Source organism: Fusarium falciforme, chromosome 1 (assembly GCF_026873545.1).
Source record: "Fusarium falciforme chromosome 1, complete sequence".
Classification (NCBI taxonomy): Eukaryota; Fungi; Ascomycota; class Sordariomycetes; order Hypocreales; family Nectriaceae; genus Fusarium; species Fusarium falciforme.
Genome location: NC_070544.1, coordinates 1,507,656 through 1,535,593, shown reverse-complemented (window position 1 = coordinate 1,535,593; position 27,938 = coordinate 1,507,656). Strand labels below are relative to the sequence as shown.

The window sequence follows — 27,938 nt, the reverse complement described above, 5'->3', positions numbered from 1 at the left end:
TGTGCGAACAACAAGAATGCCCAGGCTCAAGCCGCCTATCGCGATCTGTGGTTGGCCGGCTGAAGCTCTTGTGATTGACTTAACGAGGCAGTCTTGTTCGAGTTATTGCTTCTCGCCTGCAAAACACGAGATGAATGCCGGCACACCACTATCACGGCAGCACTCGATCAAGGGATTCACACTGCCGCCTGGCTTTGCAAGCATCGAGCTGGAAGCCAAGCAACCTGCTAGCCCTGTCTCAGAGAAGACGGTCCCTGATTTTTGGCGTTACCCCAGACGCATCTCACTCCCCCAGAAAGAGCCTCGCACAAGCAGGCGCTCGTCTGGCCGTTTGTGAGCCACTCGATGGGCAACGTGGGTGGAAGCAGGGCTGCCAGAGGGCGAAGCTCCCCAGGGTCCCGTCGACCCCTCGCCCATTTCGCCGGCTGATGAGTCGTCCAGGAAGGGAGCTCGGTGAGGAGTACCGCAGGATCGTGGAGCTTTGAGCTTGATTGCTGCTGCATGGCGGCATCATGGAGATAGTCGGTCCACAATCAAGACAAGAGCGCGGCTAGACCATGATGAATGAGGAAGGTTTAGTTTCTGCTGGCCGCGTCGTCGACACGCAAGACGTCGTGACACAATCAAACTGACACATCTCCCAACTCACTGGGACGTCGAATGCAGGTGGAACGAGTCTTTTCCCATCTTCCCCATTGCCTTGCTCTCTCGTACCTGTGCACAAATCTTTCTTTTTTCGTCTCTCATCTCGTGGTATTGCCCAGAGCCTCCGTCATCTGCGTGTAAGCGGCATCAGCGGCTGTCGGGGGCTTACACGCCGGCGGTTCAACAAGAGGACACATTGCCCTGTGCAAGCGAGCAGGAGTAGTCAGCGGTACACAAGAACAGGCAAGACAAGGTAAAAGCCCTTCTTGGCCAAGGCAGAACGCAGTCATGATGGCTTCAGATAATTGTCGTCAGATTTAAAGGTGAGTCCACCGTGGGGGCTCATGAGCCGTCAGCCACGGTTGCACGAGTGTCCCAAGGCTCATTCCCTCTCTTATCGGCCCCGATAAGGCAGGAGAAGCGCGGAACACGTGCCTCCCGCTACTCGGAGTCCGCCTGGAAATCCATCCATGCCGTCTTGACGTGATTGACCTGACGCCGGGTTCCCCAGGCTGTACCTACGTAGCAACGCAACTCGCATGTTTAATGGTTTGACACTCTAGGCTCCATCACGACAGCACATCGATCGCCTAGCCATCGCATCAGCCCCTTGGCATAGTACTTTGATTCTCGACTTTTGCTTCTTCTCTTCTCTTTGCATCTGGAACATAGCTCCCCAGTTCGTTGGCGCATGCAGATTGGGTGTACAGACGCGATCATCGGGTGGCCAGTGTCCTCGAATTTTAGCATCCTCGAACGACAATCGCAACAACATTTTGCATCATCCGCAACGTCTCTGTTTATCGCTTCTTCGACCCCGACTGCATATCCAAAGTTTCCCGTTTGTCTCATTAATTCGTCTTGATGGCTCGACCGCAGAGTCCCCCGATCTTGGCGCAACTGCGAAGCGCCAGAACTTTGCCCGAGCAGACCGCTGCCCTGAGAGCTCTGAAGAACGAGGTTGTCGGTCACGTACAAAGAAAGGAGCTTTGGATCAGCTTGGGTGTTCTTGATCCTATTGTCAGGACATTGGCTTCAGCCAGGCCGCCGGTCAAGCCAAATGGAAAGGATGCACGATTCCCTCTCACGCAGAGGCCGCTATCGGAGGATGAGAGCGTGAGGTTACAGGCGCTGCAGCTGGTGGCTAGTTTCGCCAATGGTACGGTATTATACATGTTGAAATTTCGTTGTTGTGGTTGCTGATAAAGAAAAACAGGTGGTCCAGCTTTCCTTGCTCCCCTCCATGCCGCGCGGGCGATCCCCGCCCTCATGGCCAACATATCTCCGTTTACGAACGCACCGCAGCTTGTCGTGGCTTCTCTCAAAGCCTTGACAGATATTGCAGAAGCCTCGATCCTAGCACCGCCGTCCTCGCCCATCGATATCGAGTCTCTAGCCGATACTGTCTTCTCACCACAATATCTCGACTCGTTTGGAGCTATGCTCTCCATTACCTCTACCAACTCTCTTCTACAATCTCAGGTCCCGCTCGCGGCAGGTCTGATTTCTCGCCTTTGTCGAGAAGACCGCCATCAACAAGCATTGACGACATCTGGAATTCTGGATGCACTAGCCACGCGGCTGGCCAGCGTTGCCGTGCTTCGTGGCGAGGTCGTTCCTGGTGCCGATGAAGCGGCGAGGAACGACGGGCTTTTGGACGCCTTCCCTGAACCTGCCCCCAAGAGCCTAAGGCTTGCGCCGATACTTGAGGCTATTGCAGCTATTCTTGGGGATTCAAAATACAGGGCCAACAGACTCATCGACTCTCCCTCCATCCTCGCCGTGTTCCCCTCGATCAAGTTTGAGCCTGCAGAAGTCGCGGACCCCCGTTACGATGCCGAGCAGCCAGGGCCCAATGTGTCACGTCAACCTCCATTGACTGCGATGGAGTTCATGCTTCCAATCGGCTTGCCTCGAAGTCTATCGACATCCCCATATGGCTCGTTCTCTCAGGGAGCATCTTCGGATTCACAGTCTTCTTCTCGGTCATCGCTGAGTAAATTCAGTTCATCCGCGATCTGGGATTCACCTCGCTATCCGCCAGTCGGGTCGAATAGCGATGACACGGAAGAGATTGAAAGTCCCTTCATTCCCTGGCTGGTGCACCTTGTGAGGTGCTCGGAGGAATATGAGCGACTCCTTGCTTCCTCTATTCTTGCTGCGCTCATTAAGGGTGGCGTCGGAAGTAAGGGTATGAGAGAAGCAAGCTTGGGACTCCTTGTTGTTCCTCTACTGGTCGACATGATCTGTAAAAATGACAAGGACGCTTCTGATGTGAACGAGGTGGATGATGCGAGCAAGCGCATTATTCTGGAGCGAGCGCCAGTGGTGCTGGCCCGGATGATCACGGATAGCGAATACCTCCAGAAAGCCGCTTACGAATGTGAGGCCGTGCCGGTATTGAGCAGGCTTTTGAAGCACGCATATGCCCCTGTCCGAGACACTGCGCAGCCGCGTTATTGGTCGCCACAACCTGATACGGATATGGAGGTTGAGAGCAATTCTCCGCTTTCTCAGCTAGGTCAAGAGGGCCAGAATGGACTTTTGATCCATCGGCTCAGGGTGCGAGAAAGCACACTCAAGGCCATCGCCGCCCTTGCGGGGGGCAAGGAAGACTACAGGAAGGCGTTTGTGGCCGAGGATATCACCTCGTACGTTGTCGAGTCCCTCTCGGAGTATCCCAGAAAGCCACAGACAGCCAAGGAACGAACAGCAGAAAAGTCAAGCGGCGATGCTACCAGGAAGGGGGAAACTGCAGGATACGGTGCCAACCCCGCGTCAGTGATCATCGCGGGCTGCCATGTTGTCAGGATGCTGTCTCGGTCGGTCAATATCTTGCGTACGTCGCTGGTGGACCACGGAGTTGCGCTTCCCATCTTTCGATTCATGAAACACTCGGACGTCAATGTTCAAGTTGCTGCCACTGCAACCATCTGCAACCTGGTAGTCGAAGTCAGCCCAGTGCGCGAGGTGAGTCGATGGCATATGTTGTCTGCAACGAGCTTGACAGCTAACAGTAACAGCTTCTTGCGGAAAACGGAGTTATGAGGGTGCTCTGCGAGCATGCACACTCGGAGAACCCTGCCCTTCGACTCAACGCCTTGTGGGCGCTCAAGCACTTTATTGATGCTGTTGGACCTGATTTGAAAAAGGCATGCCTGGCGCAGCTTGATCCAGGATGGTTGGAGCAGCTCATTTGTGACGACACAGAAGACTTGGCCTTACAGATGGCCAGGGAGAGGGAGGCGTCGGGACTGGACATGGATGACGATGTGGATATGCAACAATCAGACGAGGCACACCGCTGGGTGTACGGCACCAACGGTATGCTTCGAGAGCTGGATGCAACAAACTCGACAAGGCTGCGTCAGGTGGAAGACAAACTGGCAGCGGTGCGAGAATCCGAGCTAAATCCGGTGCGGAGGGCACGGAACGACGATTTGGCAATTCAGGAGCAGGGCCTGGACTTCATCAGGAACCTGATCGGAAGACCGGGAGCTGGGCTGTCGGAAACGACAAACGAGACGACAGAAATGATCGACTACCTTCTGCGCGAACTCGGGACGGAGCGACTGTTTGAAATCCTGTCATCCAAGCTCCGGGCCAAGGTGCTCCGACCTTTCTCCCGCCGAGCTCCGGTGACGGGGCGGGAGACTCGGTTGCTCCACCCGCAGGCCAAGATTATTGTGGCCGTCATCTACATCCTGGTGCACATCGCGGCTAGCATCCCTCGGCACCGGCAGATGGTGATCAACCAGACTGAGCTCCTGAAGCTTCTGGCCCAGCAGGCGAGCAGCAAGGACAGGGAGGTCAGGGTGGCACTATGCCATCTGGTCATCAACCTCACTTGGCAAGAGGACGACGGCGAGGCTCAGGCGTGCGCCCAGAGAGCGCACGAGCTACGGAAGCTCGGATTCCACGCCAAGATGGAGGCGCTCACCAAGCAGGATGGGGACCTGGATGTTCGCGAGCGAGCCAAGACGGCAGCATATCAGATAGAACAGGCCACATACTGATTGTGGTGCTGCGAGGGAGGGAGGAATGTACTTTTGTGTAGATGTATTATGGACTGACCCTTCAAAGGAAGAGCAGCGGTGACAAAAAGCGATTCTTGTTTTTGGAGTGTAACATTGTAAGTAGAAGAAATGTGGTACATGCAACCTATAGCACCTATACTCTGCACATCACATCACGCAGTGGAATATCATGATGGGGTACGCTGGAAGACGAGTACGCTTCCCCATCACATTTCTCTCGTGATATCATGGAATTGGCGGCAGATTGTACCATGCAGTCCACTGTACATCTGCCGGTGCTAGTTCTACTGCAGCCAAGCCAACAGGGGGTGATTTCCTCGTGACTGACTGACAACGACAAGGGTTGGACGATCGATCAATGTCGAGACGAGTTCGAGTCCAAGATGTGACGGAGGTTGGCATGCAATGCAACATGGATTGACAATGCGAGCGGAAGATGACGGCACATGGCGGTCACTCTATGACTCTGTTTTGATATCAAGCATCTGTCTGTACAAGGTACACGGAAAGGGCTATACTCGATGTTTACATGACAATGAGGTTTTTAAGAGCTGTATTGCGTCAAAGACTTACCCTATATCGCCATGAGTCGAAACAACTTGACTGTCTAGTCCTGGGCATGTAATCACCTTGACGTCAACCACCCGCCGACTTTGATCCAATGTCTCGACATGGAAATGTCTCTCCCCGAACGATGGAAGCCGCTAGAGCCCCATGCTTCTTCTTTAGCTCCCGTAGGGCTCGACACATGACACATCCGGAACCCGCGGAGGTTTTTGTTCCAACATGGCATGACATGTGGGAATTGAGGTGTTGCATTGGATAGATCAATTTTTTCTTTCTGTTCAAGCGAGAATAACGCCAGGTTTTTCAAGGGTAACCGAAAAAAACAGGCGAGGAGATGCTTCCCGGTGGTGCCGGACCTTGTTGTTAATCTGCGGTACTCGGTTGATCTTGGATATTCGGCTTCCAGTCACATCAACCTATCCAATGCCGAGTTAAGGGCTGATTAATGGATCCCCCATACCCCCATGCGAGGCCAGCCGCATCGACAGCCTTGCCCCCATGTACCCTCTACCTCGTCTGTTACTCTCACACGTCATTGCCCAGTCGAGACGAAGTCCAGAATTGCAAAAGCTCTCTTTTCCCGCACTTGTCATCACGAGATGCTGCACGAATTTCTTGCCTAATGGGACAAGACTACTCATCCAATGGGATGAGACGGATGCGTTCAAGCTTGTTGGGGTGGGAATAGTTCCTGAGGAGAGATGTTGGAAGGGTGCGTCATGGTGAGATGAGAGAAGATGTATAAGAGGAGGGGGATGGGACGTTGTTTGTTTGCCTCCTTCTCCTTTCTCTTCACTCTTATTCGAGGCAAAACAGATATACATGCGATCATCATCAAGCAGTTCAACTTGAAATCGACAAGTACAATATATCGTGAACGTCTATCAACCTCAAGTCAACCATGGCCGTCATCTTTACACGTAACGACGCCCTCAACATCAACCCCCAGGCGGGCGACACTCACCTCTCGGTGGGCGGATCAGACTGGCTCTGGGCAGTGACAGCCGTCTACCTGCTCTCCTTCGTGAGTCCCTCAGATATCACATACTACAACAACATCACTAACACCTACAGCTCATCTTCTTCGCCCTGAGCCTCAAGCCTCCGCATGGCGAAAAGATCTTCCACTACCTCTTCACCATTGGCCTCCTCGTCGGCACAATCACATACTACGCCATAGCCTCTGGCCTCGCCTACTCGGTCATCCCCACGCAGCGCAACCGCGGACACGCCGCCTCGTACCAGATCTTCTTTGCAAAGTACATCAACTGGGTCGTGGCATTCCCCGTAGTCATCCTGGCCCTGGGTCTCCTGAGCGGTGTTAGCTGGGCTACCATTGTGTTCAACATCTTCCTCGCCTGGATCTGGTATGTCCACTTCCCCCCCTGACGGAGAGGATATATAGCTGACGTGAATAGGGTCATCTCATACCTCTGCTCCGCTTACACGGCCACCTCGTACAAATGGGGTTTCTTCGCCTTTGGCACAGCCGCCTACCTCCTCCTGGCCTTCCAGACCCTCCACGTCGGCCGCACCTCTGCCCGCCGCCTGAACCTGACCCGGGACTACCTCATGCTCGCAGGCTGGCTCAACCTCCTCTGGCTGCTGTACCCCATCGCCTTCGGTGTGGCCGACGGCGGCAACCAGATCAGCGTGACAAAGAGCTTCATCTTCTTCGGCATCCTCGATCTCCTCATGATCCCCGGCCTCGCCTTTGCCTTCCTGTTCCTCTCCCGCAAGTGGGACTACAGTGCCCTCAACCTGCACTTTACCCAGTACGGCCGTGTCAACGCTGGCGAGGGCGTATTCCCCGAGAAGAGGGCTCCCGCTGTTGCGGCTCCTGTCTCTGCTGCTCCTGCGGCTACCCCTGCTGTCTAAGGACGAAACAAAAAAAGCGATGCTACAATAGCTGACTGCTATGATGGCTGGCTTCACTTGGAACCCAGAGTAGTATAGCAAAGGGGGAAGAGTGAAAGCACCCACGGTGCTTGAGATAGGATAATGCGGTTGGAAGCCACTCGTTTAGATGGGGATGTTGGTAATGGAAGGGGGAGAGATTAAGTGGAAGGAATTGTGTTTTGATGCATGTTGAGCTGTTGCTTTTGAGATACCCTCGTTTGGACGGGAGCAGGATACCCGCTGATTGCTGGCTACTTGCTAAGTTGGTCACCCATAATGTCTAATAAACAAACATCCTCAACTCCAAGAGTCCCTAGCTGCTCGTAACTGTTCTGACTCGATCAATTAACAGTCTTCTCGCATACACATCGACACCCATCGTCATGTCCACCCGGTAACCTTCCCTTCTCTCAACCTCACCATCCCTCGCTCTGTCAGTTCTAGAATAGCTCACTCACCAGCAGCCTCTGCCACCATCGCCCCATAGACAAGGCCTAGGCAAGCCGCAAACCCACTCCACGCACATCGAGGCCCTTCCACGAACGTTGAACACGCGGCCGTGACAAGGGAAGAAATATGCAAACCCCAGTCAGCCAGCCTCCTTCTTCTAACCTGAGACACTCTTGTTGCCAAGCAGCACTTTGAGAGGCGGGCCAGAACATGCCGCCATGTCAAGCCCGCTCAGAGAGACGAGAGCTCTCTCTGCGTATCGTAAGCTCTTTTGTTGAGCTCCGACGCTAACCTAGGGTGAGCGTCAATAAAGCCCTACTCCGTATTGTTCAGCAAGCCCTCCCCCCAGCTTCGTCACATATCGACTCGTGGCTTTGGCGCTACCGCCGCGAGGGAGGGGAAAACAGGTTCGCGGGCTGTTGAGACATGCATTAGAGGTGAGGAGAAAGAAGGAAGCTGCATCATGGCCCACGTGGGCTCGAACGTGTGAAATCCACTGTGAACAAGAAAAAGAAGACTTGCTGAAAAGGAATCCCACGGTGAAGCCCGGAGACTACGAAGGCGCGGAGGTTGACGTGCCAAGAGAGGGTAGATCTAGCCCGGGCGGTGATTCCGGGGAAGGCCGCGGGAGAGCTCCGACGTCATCCCGACCAGAGCTTTTTCTCCCAGGGGGACGGTATCGATACCATTTCTGCCCAGGAGCACGGGTAATTGTCTCCTTCAGGTTAAGGTAGGGGAGAAAGGCGACGGTCCACGGCTGCGGAAGAGACAACAATTACCAAGTGTTTCTAAGAAGCAGCTGCAGCTTGGGAGAGACGTCTAAGACGCAGTTGCAGCAAGTACCACTCGGATGCACATATGGGCTTTGAGCCTCACTCCTATGACAGACGTGTGTGTGGCAGGTTCTACGAATCCAACTTGGAGCTACCACACGAGATGGTCACAGAGAAAAAGGGGCGCAGCATCAACGGCCGTTCAAACGTCCTGACATGATGAGACACGGGCTACGCGCGCTCTGCATCATGTAGGTAGGGGATAAGGGCACACAAGGCCGAGACAGCCATGTGCGGTACGGCCGCAGCTCGCAGGATAGTGCTGCATGTTTGCTGATCGACAAGAGATGCCGTCCAACCTCGAGCAAAAAGTGCTCGGCGATGCCCAACAGGGGGTGAGGCTGAGGGTGAGAGGGGCGCACGGCAGAAGAAAAGCATGTGGTGATGGGCATTGCTTGTCAGCCATGGCTTGTTTCTTGGCAAGTTTGGGGCAGTTGAACTCGGTGAGCCAGTATCGAGTGCACAAGATGCCGGTGAGTTTGGTTCTTGTGTGCCCAGGCAAGTCCCAGCGTGAACAGTCAACAGCAGTTTGACGGTTGTCAGTCTTTGTGCTGCTGGCTGCCCATCTTGTATGTGATATCTGTGGGTGTGTCAACCCAAGTCTGTCAGTAGACGCAGATGCCGCCCAGAGCCCTATCGGCAGAGATCGCTGCCCATCCGGTCCATTCAGATCTCGGTGGTCGCATGCGCCAAGATGAACTAAACCTGGGGCATGGGTAGTCAATGGTGACACAGCAGCGATGGCGCTGGGCTTCTCAGGTTCCGAGAGCCTAGACACGCCCACCATCACACCAGAGGCTGGTTTCACTCTTCTTCCTTGGCTATGCCATGAGAGGCAAAGACACTGGCGGCTGAAGGAGGGGAACGTGTCGCAACCAGTCATCATCGGGACCATGATGGGACATGCCAGCATAAGCAACTGGATTGTGGCGTGTAGCGGGCGGTCTCTGGCGAATCTACACCCGCAACTCGAGCCTTGGTCCTGGGTGCGGGAACAAAGAAAGGACAGTATCCGATCGAGAGGTAAGCCGTGCCATGCTGCGCCATGTGAGGGCCAACAACTGAGTTAGCCAAGGCTGTAAGCAATTTGAAAGTGCAGCCACCAGGTGAGATGTTGTTGGTGGCGGACTTGCAGAGCAGCCAATGAGACATACGAATGCATCCTAGACACTTGGTGAGCTTTTCAGCAGCGTCTTCTTCCTGGCAATGGGACAAATGAACACAAACCCACGTACCGCTCCAAAACGCCATCTTGTTGAAATCATCTCGAGTTGGAATGCTGTCCGGGCGAGTTCGGCGGTCAACGCTTAGCACCCAGCCTTGTGGAAACCTTGTTGTTTGAACATGATTCAGGAAGCCAGGCAGCTGGACCGCGTGACGTTCTGGTTACCCGATTCGGCATTCCGTAAGTCCTGACTTTCCGTCTTCCAGAGATATGGACGGCAGTGAGAGGGGGGGAGGGTGACTTGTTGGTGGCGCACAGCAGCATCTCGAGGCATAACGGTCGCCTCAGCGGGCTGATGAATACGATCTGAGGGGAGGGGGAGGCTCAAATCTGCGGTCATCTCTGCCGGCAAGGGTCGTCGACAGGTTATCAAGATTTGCCTCTGCCAAGTTGAGAGGGCTCTGCGGGTCACCAGATGAGTCCCGTTGCGTTTGCTCAGGCTGTTGGTGATGACCGGCAAACTGGAGAAAGAGCCAACTGTCTGTCCTCGTCCCACCCGGCCCGTCCCTCGGATCTGAGGAGGCAAATCGATAGCCCCCTCCTTGACCCGGGAGAAGGGCAGCTGGGAGACCCTTTCCGGGTGGACTGCAGGGAGCCTGGAGTGGCAATACCGTGGAATGAGGAAAACTGGAGGCCACCTCATGACCTGACCAACCCAACAGTGCAGGGTAGGGGCCTGCCGTGACCCTGAGAGGCTGAGACGATGAGAATTGCTGTTGGAACGTAGGGAGCCAGCCAAAGGGTCCGCGCAGGCGCCGCGCCCAGGGAGTCGGGACCCTGCCCGAGATAGGCTTTTTACGAGGCAGCCGATCAGCGTTTTCTGCCCTGCTGCGAGTGTCTCGAGGACGGAGAGCGAAAGAGAAAGAATAGCTGTCGTCGTGAATACGTAGGGTAAATGCGAATTCCAATGTCTGATTCGAGGCCCCGTATGGCCGGAGAATTCGCTCGGGTAATGCAACACCTGCCCCGCCTTAGATCGCCTGGATAATTGGTGCTTGCACACCCATGGATGGGTGGATGGAGGGATCGTTATGAATGAACGTGCTCCAAGTGCGGTATTGGAGCCGCGAACCTTGAGATTAGACAGGGCCCGAGCCGACTCTAGCTGAAACGACAGTGCGCTTCCTCTGCAGGCCGAATTCAAGACATGTTGAGAGCCGAATGCCGACGACGGAGTATTGAGCTGCTGCCCAGTACTCATAGTAGTAGGCTGTTGCTTGAGTCCAAGCCACCCAGTGCAGATGGCTCACTTGCAGTATCACGAAGTCGACCAACTACACAGTGTTCATGGGCTGGCAACTCAACTTGGTGGCACAGGTACAGACAGATCTGAATGGCCATCAACCATCCTGTCGTATCTCGCAAAACGAGAACCGAAAGCAGCGGGATTGCGATGCGTGTTGACTGCAGCCACAAAGTCTGGTCGTCCTCTCCAGGCGCAGGGTTGCGACGGGACAGGGTCTCTCAGGTACCGAAGCGTGGTCAGAGAGAGACGATGGATGCGTGGCTGGAACGGAACAATGACATGGAGTTGGCCTAGTCGAGGGCAGGGCAGGGCAGGGCAGTGAGAGGGATGTAGGGAGGCTAATCCCTGACACCTCCCACGTTAGCTCGTTGCATCGTTGCATGCGCATTGCAGAAGGCATCAATCATAGTCCTGTCAAGGAGGTCATTAACAAGCAGGAGCAGAAGCAGCAGCAGCGGGCTGTCAAATGCGCACTCTGACTGAAACCATATCAGAAAGACGTCGACCTGCAGATGATAGCTTGACGTCGTGAGAGTGAAAATGGTGACATGGATACTCGAATGACTGTTTCAACAACGACCCACGATCTCGAAAGTCGAGAAATACAGTGCAAATAAGATACGGGTTAGCACAGTACGGGGCGGGGATGATCATCAAGGGAAGGAAGGAACAGGTCTGAGCAAGATTCTGCTTCTGCTTGAATTCTAGTGACGGGAGCGAGTGAGAAAAGAGAAGACATTAGCCCATGGACTAAAAGGACGGATGCGGATTAGCCCCAAGACCGGCCTCGAGGATTCCCGCGCACCGGGTCCTGCATCCCGCGTCTCTAGCAGCTCGCTAGCACGATTTTACTGGGACTCGATTATGCGCCATTCCTGGTCAGGAAAGGTCCCCAAGACGATCAGGGTTGTCCAGTGGCCGGGTTTCTCTGATGAAATGACGTCCACCAGATAAAGAGAGACCAGAAACCATATGTACATACGCGGAGGCGGAGACGGAGACGGAGGCCAAGACGGACCCGGAGGATAACTAGAAGCAGGACCAGGGTCAGGTGGGAAGGAGAGAAGGGGAATCTTGAAGATAGATAGCACGGTGCGCACGTAGGCATGTCATGTTCTGATGGAGAATCGCCTAAGCTTGGTTAGTTGCCGAGGGCAGAGACAGAGAGACCTTCTTTCTCCTTGCCTCTGCGTATGAGACATCCAACGTCCGTCCAGCCGATGGTGAATGAATGAATGGATGACAGAGAGGGGCTATAGTTGTCAAACAATGAAATGATGTGCATATCGTCCAGATGCCTGAGTAGAATCCCGTTTCTAGATTTTCTTTTTCGTTCTGCCCTGCCCTGCCTTTCTTGTCAGCTCTTGTTGCTTCTTTCGGGACGTGCTCGTTTCTCTTTGCTTCTTTCTGCGATGGATAGACACAGCTTTCAAGTCGTGCCAGCCCGGCCGACGCCTGTTGGCTGGCATGACCGAGGGGGCGTCCAGCCAGGGCCCGGCCGCTTCTGCAACCCGTGCTGCACCCGCCAGCCCCTGTACCCGGCTAGCGCCTCCTCCCGTGGCCTGGTGGACGGAGGCGGTGGCCTGTGATGAGCTGTGATGGGCTGTGGGCGTGGGGTGGGAGGGAGCGGGAGAGCCAGTCAGGCCGGGTCTTGGCGGCGCCGTCGCGTGCTCGGCTGCAAGGTTGGATATCGAGACGAGAGGAGACGACAGAGTGGCAGCCACTCAGAAGCCGCTGGCAGTGCTCCGAAGAGGCGTGATTGGCCTCGATGCTCTAACACCACCGAGGCTTGTCTCTCGGGATCCTGGTCCCAACAAGCCAACCAAAACCCTCCGATACCCCTGTCAAAAGGCTGTTTCCCTCGTCCCTTGGCCATCTTTCCACTGTGCCGTTCCCTGTCCCTGTCGCACTGTTACATGATCCGCTTCGTTTCTCCATCTCCCGGAGCTTTTCGCCTTTTTGGCTACTTGCCGTTACCGATGCTGCAACGGTATCTGCACTTTTGCTGGCTCTGGGTGCTGTCTTTTGAATTGAATGGCTGCGGTTCTTGTGCTGTGCCTTGTAGCCCGGGCCGGATCTACACGCAATCCTCACCTCACCTCATCTCCTTTTCTCAACCGTTGCCGTTGTATTTTTTACTTGAGCGTCTAGCACAGTATGTCCGGAACGTGCGAGAGACGTTGATGGCGTCCTTCAGCTGAAAGCTGCCAAGATGGAATATCTTACCAGGATTTCTTGGCACTTCCAAACTCTAAAGAACAATCAACCGAGACCGTCATCAGGAGAACTGGTAAAAACTGGAATTCCAGAAACAGCAGCAAATCTAGTTAATGGCAAAACTCTGGGGCACGAGAGGGGGGAAGGGGAGGGGGGTGGTAGGGAAAGGCGGCGCCGGGAACCTGGACCTCTCGTTCGCTCGCTTCAACGCATCGAAGAACAACCAACAACGCAACGGAACAGTTGGGAGGGCATCGATCGATTCCCGTCTCCCTGGCTGTGGACTCCGTCCCTCGCCTTTTTCACCCCGCGGGCGCCCCCGACCTGCGAACTGCCAGCCAATGGAACCCCATTCGCTGCTTGGCGGGCTTGTTCAGCCCCCCGGACGATCCCACCCTCGGGCGGTCTCAGTGGTCTAGGTAGGGGCCCCGAGCCCTCCTCCAATGGATGGGATTGCAGGGTCGGGCGCTGAAGCTGCCACGCCCGGACCTGCCCAGGCGTTCGAGTCAGCTGTGTACCGAATCCAGGCTCCTGGGCCTCTTCAGCCATCCATCGCGATGGGTAGGTAGGTTGGCTGGTAGGCAATATCCCTGCCAGAGCCCGACAGCACACCTCGTCTCATTAATTATCCACCCGAGGGGGCCCCCTCCTTCTGTGTCAAGGTCTGCGAAATCTCATTCCCCGAACCAACAGACCTTGCATTTGAAGTTGTCATCATCGTCAGCATCGACTACTGCTGGCAAAGAGACACCTGTGACTAGACTGAGCTGGACTGGACTGGACTAGACTGGAGAGGACAACACAACACACTGTACTCGCTTCCATCTGCACAGTACCGACGGGAATAGCGTTACTGGGCTTGCTCTGCTCCACTGGCTGAACTGCTAGTCCAGCGCCGACAAAGAGCCACCTTTTTCCCGTTCAAGAAAGCCTGTCACTTTTCTCGCTCGCGCTCGTCTTGCCCGTCCTGGTCCTGGGCCTGGCTCCTCTACTCCTACTCCCTGCTAGCCGAAGACACTACTGGCCTTGTGTGCTCCATCTGCCTCTTCAACGGCCTCCGCCCCCGGCCTCTCACTTTCGTCCTCTCTCTTCCTCTCTTCTCCCTCTCCTCCCCCCGGTTCCATAATCCAATCCTTCACACCCCTTTAGCACGTCCTTTCGTGTCGCGTCGAGGCCTCTCTCTTTCTTCCCTCCTCCGCCGGCACGAATCCCTCTTCACTTCAATCACGGTCGTCGCCCTCCGCCCGTGAGTTGACTTGAATTGATCTCGAATATCCATATCCATATCCACGCTTTCGAGTCGACCCGTGACCCTTGAACTCGGGCGTCTCACATTGAGGGTGAGTCTCGATCACACATCCCAACGGGCGAATCCACCTACTCGCTTCGTCCCGCTCGCATAATATCAACGCTTTTTAAACTTCTTCAACACCTTGGGCTTTGGCTTCGCATGCATACCCGCTCTCCTCTGGCGCCCGCATAAACCGTCGACCGTTTGAGTGACTGACCAAGTCCTCGGGATAGGCTTCATTCTCACATCGAATTCTCCAAAACCGTTCCTTTACGCGCGCACATACGCGCTCCGATAACCGACACCATGGCTACTCCTTCCGCAATCCCCCTCAACGCCCGGCGCGACACCATCGCTCGCCTCCACCGTGTCACCAGAGGAAACCGCAGCCTCTGGTATCAGATGACGGTTCTGCAACAACCAGAGCGTGCCCGTGCTTGCGGTTCTGGAATGAAGGGTAAGCTGACATTGGGCGGCAATGGCTGAAATGCTCTCATCAGCCCTGTCCGCCTTTCGAATATGGTCTCTTGCATGCTGACTCCCAATAGCCAACAGCGACCGACGACCTGTTGATCCTCCTCCCGTTGTCGAGCTCCGAATCATTGAGGGTCCCACAGTTGAGGAGGGCAAGGATATCACTTTCGACTACAACGCCAACTTCTTCCTCTACGCCAGTCTCGAGCATGCCCGTCCGATTGCCCATGGCCGTGTTCAAACTCCTGCCGCCAACAACCCACCCATCTTGACCGGTGTCCCCGCCTCTGGTATGGCATACCTCGACCGTCCCACCGAAGCCGGATACTTCATCTTCCCCGACCTGTCCGTTCGCCACGAGGGTCGATACCGTCTGACTTTTAGCCTGTTTGAGACGACCAAGGAGGAGAAGGATTTCGATCTTGAGCCCACTGATGGCGACCTGCCTCCTGGTGTCGACTTCCGAATGGAGATCAAGACGGAGCCCTTTAGCGTGTATAGCGCCAAGAAGTTTCCCGGATTGATGGAGAGTACTCAGCTCAGCAAGACTGTTGCCGACCAGGGTTGCAGAGTCCGAATTCGCAGGGACGTCCGTATGAGGAAGCGTGACGGAAAGTCTGGTGGCAACGGCGGTAATGGTGGCTACGACCGACGAGAGGAGGATTATGGCCGCCGAAGGACTGTTACACCGGCAGCTGAGGACCCCAACAGTATTCGAGCCCGATCTCTCAGCAACTCGAGCGAGCACCGTGCTCCGTATCATGATGCATCACGCCGGCCCTCGATTGCCGACTCATACCCGCCGCCGCCTCCACCTCCGCCTTCATACGAGCCCGCTTCTTCCGGCTCGCGTCACCTATCTTTCGGCGACCCTTCTGCGCCGCAATACCCAACTCCTCGCCAGTATGCGCCGCAGCCCGGCTTGCAGCTAACCCCAGTTTCGGCCACTGGCCCGTATCCTCCGTCCGCCCAGTCACCGTACCCCAAGCCCGAGAACTCATACGCCTTCCCCAACCGGAACCTTCCCCCGGCCTGTCCTTCACCTGCGCCGTCAATGAAGCATGACGCCTATGATCGACGGCAATCCAACAGCACCTACGTTCCCCCCTCACCTTCAGTATACTCTACCGATGGCCACAACCGAAGAGACTCACAACCATCGTATCCTCCTACGCCTGCTGCTGCCCAGCCTCCCCGGCCAATGCACAGCCAGATCTCCCTGCCCTCGCTCAAGATTGCTGCGCTGGTTTCGCCGCTGCCTCCCATCGAGGCACAGACCGACCCTGCTCCTGAGCTGCCGTCAGTATTGATCGGAGGTAAGCGCAAGCACGACAGCGTCTTCTCCCAAAGTACAAGGCCGCTGCACAACGGTCAAAGACAGCTTGACCCCCACTATGGCAATAACCACCGCGGCATGACACCTGAACCGGATCAGGGCATGTACTCTCGAGCTGATGGCAAGATTGGCGTCGTTACTTTCAACCAATACCAGTAAATACCCAGATGCGCGCGACTTGGGGTGATGGGATCAGACGGCTTTGGCTGGTTGGCGCCGCTTGGCGTTCTGGTGCTGTGTATTTCTAATCACCGGGCGACACTTGGAAGAGATGGGACGCATGAGCGGTATGGTTCAGGAGTTCAGGCGCAAGTGATGTTTCTCTCGGCCTCGGAACAGGCAGTGCATCCATGGGACGATGACTAGGGAAAGCTTTGAGTTCTGTTTGGGACTCATGAATATCTTTGACCGCGCACACACATTTACAACACCACCCTCTTTAACGTTGGATCGCAGGAAGGACTCGATCTTTCTATGACGACGACGCACACTTGAAAACAAACAACGACGAAACCTGTCATTTCTTTACGTCACTCAATTTACTTTACTTTACTTTACTTTGGCATCCTCTTTAGCAAACACGCACCATTTCACACTATTTATTCATCTCCTATTGGCTATCTATCTATCTACTTGTTTCATTCCGTCTCCTCACACTGTCGATTTCACACACACTTCTCTTTTTACAAAATACGTTGATTACCACTGGGTGGCTTGTTCCTGGTTATGAGGCCACTTGCCCATGGATGGATGGGTACTGGAACAACTAGAGACGTTTCTCCAACGTTGGAGCACAGGGCAGGGTCTCTGTGTAGAAGATGCTGTGCCGCCTCCGCCGAGTGTCATTTATTGTTATGGAAACTGGAGATTATGCTGGGGTTTACAAATGGGATTTTCGTGTCTGGTATGGATGGTTAGGTAGTTTATTGACAAGGGTTCAAAACGTCTTGGTGTGCCGTCAATGCAGAGTGAGAAATGTGATGTGCATTGGAGATATGCTGAGCCGTGGTTTACTACGGGTGAGTGCTGCCATGTGTCGCAACTTCCGGGGTTGTGATAAGCATGCAGAAGTCATTTGCAAGATGTCTGAGACTGTCTCATCGGATCATCGGTTGATGCACCCATGCGCGGTCAGTGACAGGCGGAATGTGATGATACAGCAACCGGCTCAAGGTATATCGCTTCAAGTACATTGGACTCATTTGTTAATTGAAGCAAGGACCTGGCTACGATGTTTCCCGAGAGGCTCCAACGAAACGAAAAAAAGACGAGCCCCTTCTTCATCTCAGATAAATTGCTTTCCCCGTCGCTGTGCAGCATCAAAAGCTGCATTTCCCGTTTGGGTAGCCCGACGGTTACTAAGGCGGCCATGTAACCTGGTACCTCCTTCCCATTCCAGGCCGTGTGTCTGTGTGCCAGCAGGAGCAAGTCCACTCGTCTCGCTCGCTACTGCTGCAGGTACGTCGGTACCTCGCGGGTCGCGGGTCGCGGGTCGCGGGTCCCCCGCTCCTGCATTTTTCGCTGGCTACCTAGCATTGCGCTGAGCTACGCTACGCTCCGCTGCGACTGCTGGTTGCCGTGGTGAAATCTCACGTGTGCCCGCCGTTGATATCAACAAAGCATGCCCCGTTGCTACTTGACGATTCACCTCCTCTCCCATCCCCAGATTGTGTTATCTAGCCAGCCACTTTTCCTACTTCTTGTGTGTGTGGATTCTCAATCCGTTTTGAGAAGGTCGACCAAAAGAGAGTTTTTTACTCAGCTCGTCCTCTTCCCGCGACTGCAACGGTTTCCCCTCGCTGGGTACATGCACAACTTACACATATTCAACTACATCTCTACGACGACGACCAAGATAACGGCGGCAGCAGCACCGCATGGGTCGGCCGAAAACCCGCCGCGCGCTCAGCGCGAGCCGCTTCCATGAAGGTTCTATGAACGACCGCACCTCGGCAGCACCGCCAGCTCAGTTCATGGGCCCCGATGAGATTGCCGCATTGGAGCGTCCAGTCTCCTCGAGCGTTCGGTCGCAGCCTCGGCCGGTTAGCGACGACTGGGCGGACAAGCAGGTGAAGCAAAAAAGGCTTCTGGGCCAGGTATGGGACGGCGTGCGAGGCCGACTGCGCTTCAAGAAGGATGGGGAGGATGACAGAGGCTCTAGGAGGCGAGAGAGAAGCCGTAAGCGGGATCATTCGGAGCAGAGGGGAAGACAGAGGGACAGGGATGATAGGTCCAGAGAGGAGAAACCTGTTGAGGAGCCTCAGAGGGATGAGATGCCGAGTCGGGAAGAGATCCTCGCCAACTATCATCACTTGATGGCCTCGGGCTTCTTTTCGTCTCATGCTATTCAGTCTACTCGACAGCCTCCTCCTGGCTCTTCTCAATCTTCCGCCCAATCTTCCTCTCACTCCTCTGTTCAGCCACCTACTCCGGCTTCCTCGGCAAGCATCCTCGAAGCATTGTCTCGAGCACCCACGCCTCAGAACCTGGCCCCTCGCCCACCAGTATCCCGAGTACCAACTCCTCGAGCTCGCACTCCACGGCCTCCTACGCCAACCACCAACCCTACCTCGCCCTCCAAGTCTCGACACTTTCACAGAAACCACTCACCTCAGCATGATCCCCAGGCTGCCACCTATGAGGAGCTTGTCGCCTGTGGCTTCTTCTCTCCCCCAGCTCCTGCAGCTGTTCCACCACCGACTCCCAAGGGCGCTGCGCCAGCTCCTACTGTGCCCACTGGTCGAAACTCGCGGGACTATCTTCAACTGCCTCAGCCGACCCGGAAATCCTCTCGCTCTCGGTCAGTGACACCATCAGCCTCTCGATCTCACTCCCCCATTCAGTCGCCAGCCAGTGCTTCTTCTAGGGGAACCAAGAGAGCAGCAGTTGACTCGACTTCTGACGACGAGGATGATGAGGTGGACCGAGATCCGCCTACCCCGAACAAGAAACTACGCAAATCGGCGTCTCGAGATATTGCGATTCCCAAGCTACGGAATGTGGCATCTCGGCGAGCCATACTATCTCGACGAAGTGTTTCGGGGCCTCATGGATCCAGCAAGGAGCGCAACACCCTTGCCCGCCGTGTCCTCGGACACCTACCTGGCGGCAATGGTCGGAGTTCCTTTGATTCACCTGACCGTCGGACTGAAGCTGCTTCTCGACGTAGTGCAGATGATTCTAGACAGCCACTACAAGAAGTTCAGCATTCGCGAGTTCTACGATCACGTCGGAGTGCTGCCGAAGCGCTCCGTGTTGCGCCCAACGCCAACCGGGGCATCCCCAAGGTGCCAAACATTCCCGAAAAGTTCACCATTTACGACGAGGATGCCGAGAACATTGCCCCAGCAGTGCATATTAGTTACTAGTTGACAGCACTGGCATGTTAGATCGACCCTGCCGAGTTGTGATGGATGGGAAGCACACTGGATCTTTACGACAATGAAAAGGAGTGATGGTGAGACGACAACGATTAGAGTCTCGACTCTTCGTCTCGATAACCGAGGATGGACGATTTTTCATGCGGCCACGACTTTGTTCTTTTTCTCATTCTTGATGACGACAAACACACAAAACAACGTTGCTTTTGGATTTTTGAGCGTCGGCTTGTTGTTGTTGTTAACTGTATTCATGCTGGAGATATCCATGAGGACATGCGACATGACACTTTTTGGTTTTGAAACGTCTCTTTTTCTTTGCTTCACCTGTTTGGACGAAGCTCTGATCTTTGGGTTTTGTTTTATTCGGACAATGAATGGGATCTGGGTCTGGGGTTTGCTTGGATGGGCAAGGAAGGGAAAGGACAGGAAAGGGCATGGATGTCAATTTGATATTCGGGCAAATGGGGTACAACGGTCCTTTGTCCTTGTACGCGTGAATACGCTCGGTTTGGAAGGGACTAGTAAGGAAGGGAATAAGGGGCGTTGGGTTCAAATCTGGCATGTTGATAATAATGAATGACACATCTACTCTTGACGACGTCTTGTCCCTGTTGTAAGTGCCTCTGGTTGGGTATGTCTACTGTCATGTCATCTTTATGGGTCACGATCAAGAGTCTTACTTGAGACTGAATGAATCACGATTGGGCGAGTCTTACTTGATACCTGTGATATTCCCAAGTAACTACCTATCTGCAAAGCATGCCTCCCATGCCTACCACAAATAGGATTGCTATGTACATACTGACAAAGACATACATACATGACTTGCAAACCAACAACGGGTGTTCTGCTTAGTACACCCTTCTTCTCCTCTGGTTTGCTTTTGCGCTGGCATTTATCCTTATACAACAACAACAACAACAACAACAACCACCTTCTTCTCCCATCCATCCGTTCATTGCTCCCCTCAAGAACCCATAACCAGAAATACACAAAACACACCCTTGATCCTCCATAACAATACCTGCTTGTCCACCCATTTATTCCCACCGTCCGTATGAACAATCCACCAGCTTGGTTTCAAGAAGATCCCCCCATGCTCGCCATCACAGGCTCGATCCGATCAGCCTCAATCTGAGGGACTATTCTCCATCCACTACACCTTTCCGAGCATGGGCTCCTCACCCATCAAAGTTTCAACACCCAGTTGATTTCCCCGTTGACTTGCCCCGCCGACCGTCGTTAAAAAAAAGGAGGTAGTAAACACATAAAAAGTCATGCGCTGAGAGACCCGTTGCTTGTTTTCGTGGTCTAAACGAATGACGAGTTTGAAATGTTGAGAAGCAATATATCGGCCGTGGCGGGCAAGTAAAGCAGAGTAAAAAAGTAAGTATGCGGAAAACAGACTCCATAAGCCAGTCGTTTCGAAGAGTACGCCTCAAATCTATTAGTCAAGAATGAAGACAAACACCGTCATGATGAATCTTGCTAGACTTCAACCACCCGCTCTGGCAGGTTCTGTTGAATCAGCTGCTGAGTCCTGTCGAGTCCGTTCTGGTAGAACGACCGGACAAAGGCCCAGATAAAGGTAAAAAGGCCTGGGAAATAGCTGTACGCCATGGCACAGACCATTACGAGCAGAAGAGGAATCTGGACGCTGGTTAGCTTCATGTTCAGGATCGGGTGTCGTTGCATGGTACTTACCCAGATGAAGAATAGGTTGCGATCGCTGCTGAGTCTCTTGAGCTTCACCTCACGAGCCCTGAGGAACTGCTCTTGCTGCTCCTTGGTGATGGCGTTCTTCCGGCCAATCTTGAGAACTCCGGGTTCTTCCGTCCATGTCTCACGAACCTCGACCGCCTCAGTCGTTGTGGTTGTCTGATCGTACAGAGCAGCACACTTCATGTCAGCCTCGGCTTCAACGGCCGCTTGTGCTGCAGACGCCTGCTTCGTGTCGAGGTCTTCCCGAGGGAAGATTTCATCGTACGCCGGGGGTGCCGTTGCCGTGGTCTTGGACGACGAGTCCCACCATCGCTGTGGCTGCCCGTCTTCATTGTCCGTGCGAGGTGCTGCCATTCCTGGCATGAACTGCTGAACCCGGCGCATGAATGGTGCCTGATAGTCAGGCATGTTGGGCAACGCGGGCATCTGAGGGAAGTGTGGCAGGTTTTGGAACTGCAGAGCAATCGACTGCTGGAACTGATGGAGCTGCTGCTGGAAGTGCTCCTTCAAGGCTGCCGACGCAGCTGCCATGGCCGTTGCGGGAGGCTCCATCTCTGGCTCCAGCTCGTTAGTCTTTCGCCGACGGAGGTTTGGCCGCTCGTTCTCTTGTCTGAAGCCACTTGATCTTCTCATGCTCAGATACACGTGCTCATCTGGGTCTTCATCCTCAAAGTCTCCTGATGTGTACTCAGGGCTCTCCTCGCTCGAATCTGGCGAGACAGGCTCCTCGTGAGTATGGACCTGGGTCATGGGCTCCCACAGAGACCGCAGAGATGTGGCGCTGCTAGCCTTGCTATGGAGCGAGCCGCCGCTGCTGCGAGATCGGACATGGCGCTCAGAACGGCGAATAGCACGTAGCACAGCACGCGACTGAGCAACATCGGCGGCGGTAAGGCCAGACAAGCTTCTGATTGTGGGGTCCGCGCGGTTGATCATCAGCCTTCGCACAATCTCGGGGTGGTTGTGGATTGCAGCAAGGTGCAGAGGCGTGAAGCCACCCTTGTCCCTAGCGTCAGGGTTGGCGCCACGCGCGAGCAGAGCGGCAACAAATCGATGGTAGCCGAGGGAGCATGAGAGGTGAAGCATAGTATGGCCAGTCGGCCTCTTAAGATCCAGGCGGGTCCTGTGCGTGCTGTCATCAAGGTCAATGAGATCCAGGCACTTCAGGAGCTGTGACTCGAGGTGCGTGTTGGGAGCATGGTTGAAGGTGTTGCCCATCATCTGGCCGCCAGAAGACGAGCCACCTGATGAACCACCGGACCAGCCCGAGTTGCCATCGTTGAGGATCCTCCTCGCAAGATCGCTGACGTCAACGATTTGTCCCGACATCTTCTGGCCCAGAACTGTGAGAGCCGTCCTTATGAGCTTGTCCTCATTGTCATCGATGTACTTGAAGATTGCCGGCTGCTTGCCCGTCGGGTAAACCTGTGCAGCCTGCGCTGCCTGATGCTTGAAAGTGACGGCGACAGCTCCAGCAACAGGTGATGGCGGCAGCAAGCAGACCAGTGATGACTCGCCCCAGAAGGTAGTGGTAGTAGCCTTCTGGTCACCAAACCAAACTTCGAGCCCTTGGAAGAAGGCCGCACCCAGAACCGTCACCTCGATTCCACCAGTCTTGGGACCCTCGTTGGGGATGATCTTATGAATGACGGGGGACGCCCTCGTCTGGTTCATGCCCATGGGGACGGTAAACAAGCTGCTAGTCAATGTTTGAGCAAACTGGTTCTGGGGGTTAAGGGCGATGGCATTCCTAAGCCCGTTCGGACTGGGGGCACGGCTTGGATGTCCTGATGCAGGCGCTGAGTAAAGCTGTGCTGCGGCTATGTTGTCCATGCTAGCAGAGCGGTTGCTAGGGAAGAAGCCAGGTTGATCATTGCTGCTAGGGGTGGGAGGGCTGGTAGCAAATGGCGCAAGGCCATTCTGCTGGAACAGAGAGTCTCCCTGAGAAAAGGCACTCAAATTCGACGAGAAGGGAGAGGTTGCAGTAACCATCTGGTTGTTCACCTGAGAGCTGGGCGAGGGCGTCGTATCGTCGATACGAGTCATGGCAAGCCCGTTGGGCACTCTTGACGCGCTCGACTTCCTCTTCTTAGCCAAGGGGGCTCCCAACGTTGGCGATGCAGGGCGTGAGAGTGTCCGACCAGTCGGTGTTGTCTTGCCCGATGAGGCTTGGTAAGAAACTTGGCCGTTGCGGTGCATGCTTGAGAGATCGCCAGTCGATGGCGACATGCGGAACGAGTTGTTCGCGGCAGGAGGGATCAGGCCAAGGTTGTCGATGGCCTGTTGAGGAGCTGCGGTCGTCACAGGAGCATCCGGGAGGGGCTGTTGGTGGGCAGTAAGCTGTGTTGTCATCGGGTGCGTCTTGTGGTCGTCTGTGATCATAATAGGATCAGACATGGCCTGGGCAATGACACGGTCCTGGTAATCCTTTATGGTGAAGATGACGTTGAACCCCTGCTTCTCGCCGTGGTGTCGGCAATAGCAGGCAATTCGCATTGGTGCATCGATTTGCATAGTGCCTGCGGGAACGACCGATGCGTCCATCATGACTCCGCTGACAGACTGCCATTCCTTGACCTCGGCCGTGTTAAACACAATTACACGGCGCTCCTCGTCTTTGCTCCAGAGCTTCTCTTCATCAGGTTTCTTGATCTTTTTCCGAGCTGCGCGCTTGCGTTCTCTGGTGATACATCCTTGACATATTCTCACATCACCGCCGTTCTGGGGCGAGTTCTCCTCGTCATCCAACGGAGGTAGATAGCCTTGGGGATGAGAGGCGGCACGCTGGAGTGCGTTCTCTTTCATCCCAGGGCCCTCCATGGCACTGGTGCACACCAAGGAGACGTAGAGTTCAAGCATGTCAGGGGACTTCTCAGGACTTGGCTTTGCGAGAAGCTTGGGTTTTGAGATTGTGTGAGCTGGGAGGTGAAGCCTGTTAACGCCAGGTGGGACTGGGCTGAGCAACATCTTGATGGGAATCTGAGTCTCGACCCTTGACTTGAGGGGTGTGGGCATGATCTTCAACTCGCACCGTCCACCAAAATTCGGATGCGTGGCCATCGCCATCTGCTGCGGCATTGGTACGGTCTGGCCCATCTGACCGCCAAAGTGAAGTGTTGTGGGCAAGACATCGGGTGCAGCTTGTGCCGCCACGTCCATTTTGTTTGGCCACAAGGGTTGCGCACCCAAGCTATTGACAGCCCTCGAAAAATCAACTGCGTGGGGGGATGGTGAAGTGAACATGGCCGCTGGCGATCCGCCCTGGCTCAATACAGCACCATTGGACATGGACATGGGTGACACTTCGCGTGAAGTTGATGTCTTCAGACCGTTCATAGCTGAAGATACTGAGTATTGCTTCAGTCTGTTAGTAACGTCCGAAGTCGACGATGAAACAACCAGTGATGTACGTACTGAGAGAGCCTTGTGGTGGCTCTGGGACTTCTTCTTAGGCGTTGCTTCTTTGCTCGAACTTTTAGCCTTTGCAGTAGGCATGGTTGGTGAGGTGATTGAATTTCGAGCAGCAGTAACCCGGTCGGGGCTACTAGACGCCTCAAACGGCGCTGTCCGGTCGAAAAAGTGGTCATCGTGCTCGAAGTTGTACATGCCATCAATCTGATCGCGGCCAAACTCAAAAGGGCTGTCATCGTCGGGGAAAGCAGTAAACGTCGTACCCCATTCCATCTTGCAATCCAGGTCGTCTATTTGGGCATCGGCCGAGGTGATAGCCGCGTTGACGGCCGTCTTTGAGGATGTGGAGCTGCCGGTGCGCTTGGAGGATGCAGACTCGGACGAGGAATCCTGATAATAACCGCCGGTTGGTGAGTCGGCAAAGGATCCCCTCGTCAGATCCTGGGGCGAGAGGAAGGCCTTGGGGTCGCCGCCGAGCGACTCGAGTGTCTGGAGCGTATCTGGGCTGTTTGAGAAATCGAAGAGGTTGTTGGCGCCGAGGTCGTCATCGGAAAAATCGCCAAATTCGCCGCCCGACATGGCAACACCTGCGATGAGAGGGCTGCCGGGGCCGGTTGGAGCGGGTGTCATGACCAGCGAACGAAGGCTGGGGCTTCCTGGAGGCGTAGCCCAAGTGAGGGTCGTGGTGTTTGGGTAGGGTAATTGATTTCGGCGTCGCAAATTATAGTCGGTGTCTCGCGGTGGGGTTTAATGGGAGGGTCAAAGGCATCGGCACGGGTCGTAGTAGTATCGATAATTGCCCGTATGCGATATGTATGTGGGACTGCTGAGAGTTGCTGAAAAGGATCCGGCTCCAAAAGGAAGAGCGTCGGGTGCAGCGGCGTTGATCGTTGTCGAGACAGGTCCGTGACTGACTGTTGGGGGCAGACGTGCAGTGCAATATGGACGGGCCCCTAGACGCACGCGAACACGGCGGGCACGGTCGGCAGGTCGGTAGGTTAGGTAGGTCGGTCAGTGGAAAAAAGAGACGGTCAGGGTCGCCTGCTGTCGTCACCCCCTGGTCGAAGTCCGTCCCTGCAGCGAAGGCGGCAGGTTTTGGGGACAGGACGAGGTGAGTCGATGTCGAAATGGCGATGTTTGTTCGGAGGAGAAGGTGAGGGCTAGTTCGCGGCGGAGAGAGCGAGGACAAGTCGTCCAGCGATGGAAAGGCGAAGATGGGTTGGGTTTGGTTTGGTTTGGTCGATGCGACAGACAGGGCTAGAGGTAACTAGCTGAGGAGAGTGGAGGTGGTAGACGTCCGGTCTCTCTGGCTGGTTCTCTGGGCGCTCCGCGGGTGGGCGGCTAAACCTTTCTGGGCCAGCGTGCTGGTAATGTACTAAAATGCTCTTCAGAGAGTCGAGTGGTCGTCTCGTCTCCCCGTCTCGTCTTCCCCCTGGTGTGAGTTTTGAAGTGTGCGTGCGTGTATCCCACGCCTTGGGAGGAGAGTGGATTCGCTTGGCCCTCCAGTGGCGGGGGGGGACGAGGTACTTGGAGGCGCAGATAAAAGGGCCTGGCAGTGGGTCCGTTCTCGGCGCTGGACAGTGCGGTTGAGGCTTACCTCGCACAGAGAGTTTGGGACGCTGCAGGCCACCGGGCACGGTGCTAAAGTCCGGTCTCGCACGTCTCGGGGCTGTGCGCCGGTCCCTCTCTGTCGAGTCTTTTCTCCCTCGCAGAGACAGACCGGCCACTTCATGGTGCAATCTGAAGGATGGATGTGATGCAGCCAGGTACCAATGCACGTCTGAACCTGGGTGTCTGTACATACATCCATCCATTTTGGATTCGACTGCCTGCTGTCGCTGCTGCACACTGATAATGCCCTAGCATTGGCGAAAGACAAAATGTGAGCCAGACCGACATTGATAAACACAACTCAAAACACGCAATCTGGATGGACCCCCGAGCAATAGGAGGAGGTCGGTACTTTGCTTGGGCAGCTCCGACGGGATATTGGGTGGCCAATCTCATCTGGCCATCTTTTTTCGCTGCCCTGATGACACTCATTCATCTCTGCTAGCAAGATTAACTGCTGCTGCTCTACAAAAATTGCTGAGAGCGGGGGGCTCCTTCATCAATCCCTGTATCGAGCACAACAGCCAGCGAGGCCTCACGTATTACGCAAGCTTTGTCTGTGACTCTTACAACAGCAGCAATTCAAAGATTACTTCCCCAACCGCCAGGACACGGCGTATCTCGGCCTCCGGCCACCGACGGATGGACATGTCAAGACTCCCGGTTGATTACTTTTCACCCGTACCTTAGCTTTTGGATGGTACAGCGCTACGACACTAGAGGTGGTGCCAACAGAGTCGAATGGTACCTAACTACGAGAGCCCTGTTAGTGCAGGCTGCCGTGCACTCGGTGCCATTACCATTCACACCTCGCACGCACGCGACGCCGCCGAGGCGCTTCGCACGGGAACATCATCCATCAGGAGGACACCCGGGCATCCCCGTGGACATCAACGTGCCTCCCGTCTAATGCCACCGTGTTGTTTCTTGTTCTTTCCTTCTTCCCAAGGAAACTCTTCCGTGACGCACACACACATACACACAGATCTTTGTGCGCAAGTGGAGTTTGAGACACACTTGTCCTGGGTTTGGAGACATCCTCCACCCTCCAAAGACCCTGTAGATCCAATGGATCGCCTCTCACTCCCCCTTCCCATTCCCCTGGAGTCACCGACTAACACGGGGCGAATCACCATGATTCAAGCCTCAATTGCGAGTGTCTGTCGAGAGGCGTTTCTGCCCCCTCTCTCCAATCTCACCAGCCCCAGTTCAAACACACCAGCCCCCTCGCAACTCTTCAGCCGGGAGCCTTCTCCAGCTTTCCCCAGGCTTTTTCGCCCACCTAAGTAGGAGTCCCAAAGAGGAAATCGGGGACGTAACTCCAGAACTCAACAAACTGCAAGCTGGGCCCTGGTCATGAATCTCTCGGCCTTCCGTGTCATCCGCCGGACGGATTGATGACAGTGACGTTTTCTTGTCTTGTCGAGGGTGGGAATCTCATTCGATGAGGACACAATGTCCATTTGCCATCCCACGTTTTCTCTCAGAACTGGAACCCTCTCGGACGTTCAGTTCAGGTACGTAGGTTCCATAGCTTGCTTCACACCTGAGGGGGGGTTGTGTTAGGTTGTCAAGGGCTAATCAAGAGTCTGAC

The 27,938-nt window shown here is 54.9% G+C and overlaps 5 protein-coding genes across 5 annotated transcripts; 4 read left to right on the top strand and 1 right to left on the bottom strand.

Moving 5' to 3' along the window:
• Positions 1-1,509: 1,509 nt before the first annotated feature.
• NCS54_00039500 (Hypothetical protein) lies at positions 1,510-4,661 on the top strand (the record flags this gene model as incomplete). The annotated part of the gene is made up of 3 exons (XM_053146047.1): positions 1,510-1,804; positions 1,862-3,615; positions 3,669-4,661. 3 exons carry the CDS (start codon positions 1,510-1,512, stop codon positions 4,659-4,661), a joined length of 3,042 nt encoding a protein of 1,013 aa, XP_053002022.1.
• Positions 4,662-6,150: 1,489 nt separating this feature from the next.
• Positions 6,151-7,127, top strand: NCS54_00039400 (Hypothetical protein; the record flags this gene model as incomplete). Its single annotated transcript, XM_053146046.1, has 3 exons — positions 6,151-6,273; positions 6,324-6,616; positions 6,668-7,127. The coding sequence occupies 3 exons, from the start codon at positions 6,151-6,153 to the stop codon at positions 7,125-7,127; spliced, it is 876 nt and encodes a 291-aa protein (XP_053002021.1).
• Positions 7,128-14,716: 7,589 nt separating this feature from the next.
• Positions 14,717-16,379, top strand: NCS54_00039300 (Developmental and secondary metabolism regulator veA; the record flags this gene model as incomplete). Its single annotated transcript, XM_053146045.1, has 2 exons — positions 14,717-14,867; positions 14,959-16,379. The coding sequence occupies 2 exons, from the start codon at positions 14,717-14,719 to the stop codon at positions 16,377-16,379; spliced, it is 1,572 nt and encodes a 523-aa protein (XP_053002020.1).
• Positions 16,380-18,097: 1,718 nt separating this feature from the next.
• On the top strand, positions 18,098-19,588 carry NCS54_00039200 (Hypothetical protein; the record flags this gene model as incomplete). Its single annotated transcript, XM_053146044.1, has 1 exon — positions 18,098-19,588. The coding sequence occupies one exon, from the start codon at positions 18,098-18,100 to the stop codon at positions 19,586-19,588; it is 1,491 nt and encodes a 496-aa protein (XP_053002019.1).
• A 1,500-nt stretch (positions 19,589-21,088) lies between these two features.
• On the bottom strand, positions 21,089-25,363 carry NCS54_00039100 (IPT/TIG domain-containing protein; the record flags this gene model as incomplete). The annotated part of the gene is made up of 3 exons (XM_053146043.1): positions 21,089-21,250; positions 21,305-24,679; positions 24,737-25,363. 3 exons carry the CDS (start codon positions 25,361-25,363, stop codon positions 21,089-21,091), a joined length of 4,164 nt encoding a protein of 1,387 aa, XP_053002018.1.
• Positions 25,364-27,938: the final 2,575 nt, after the last annotated feature.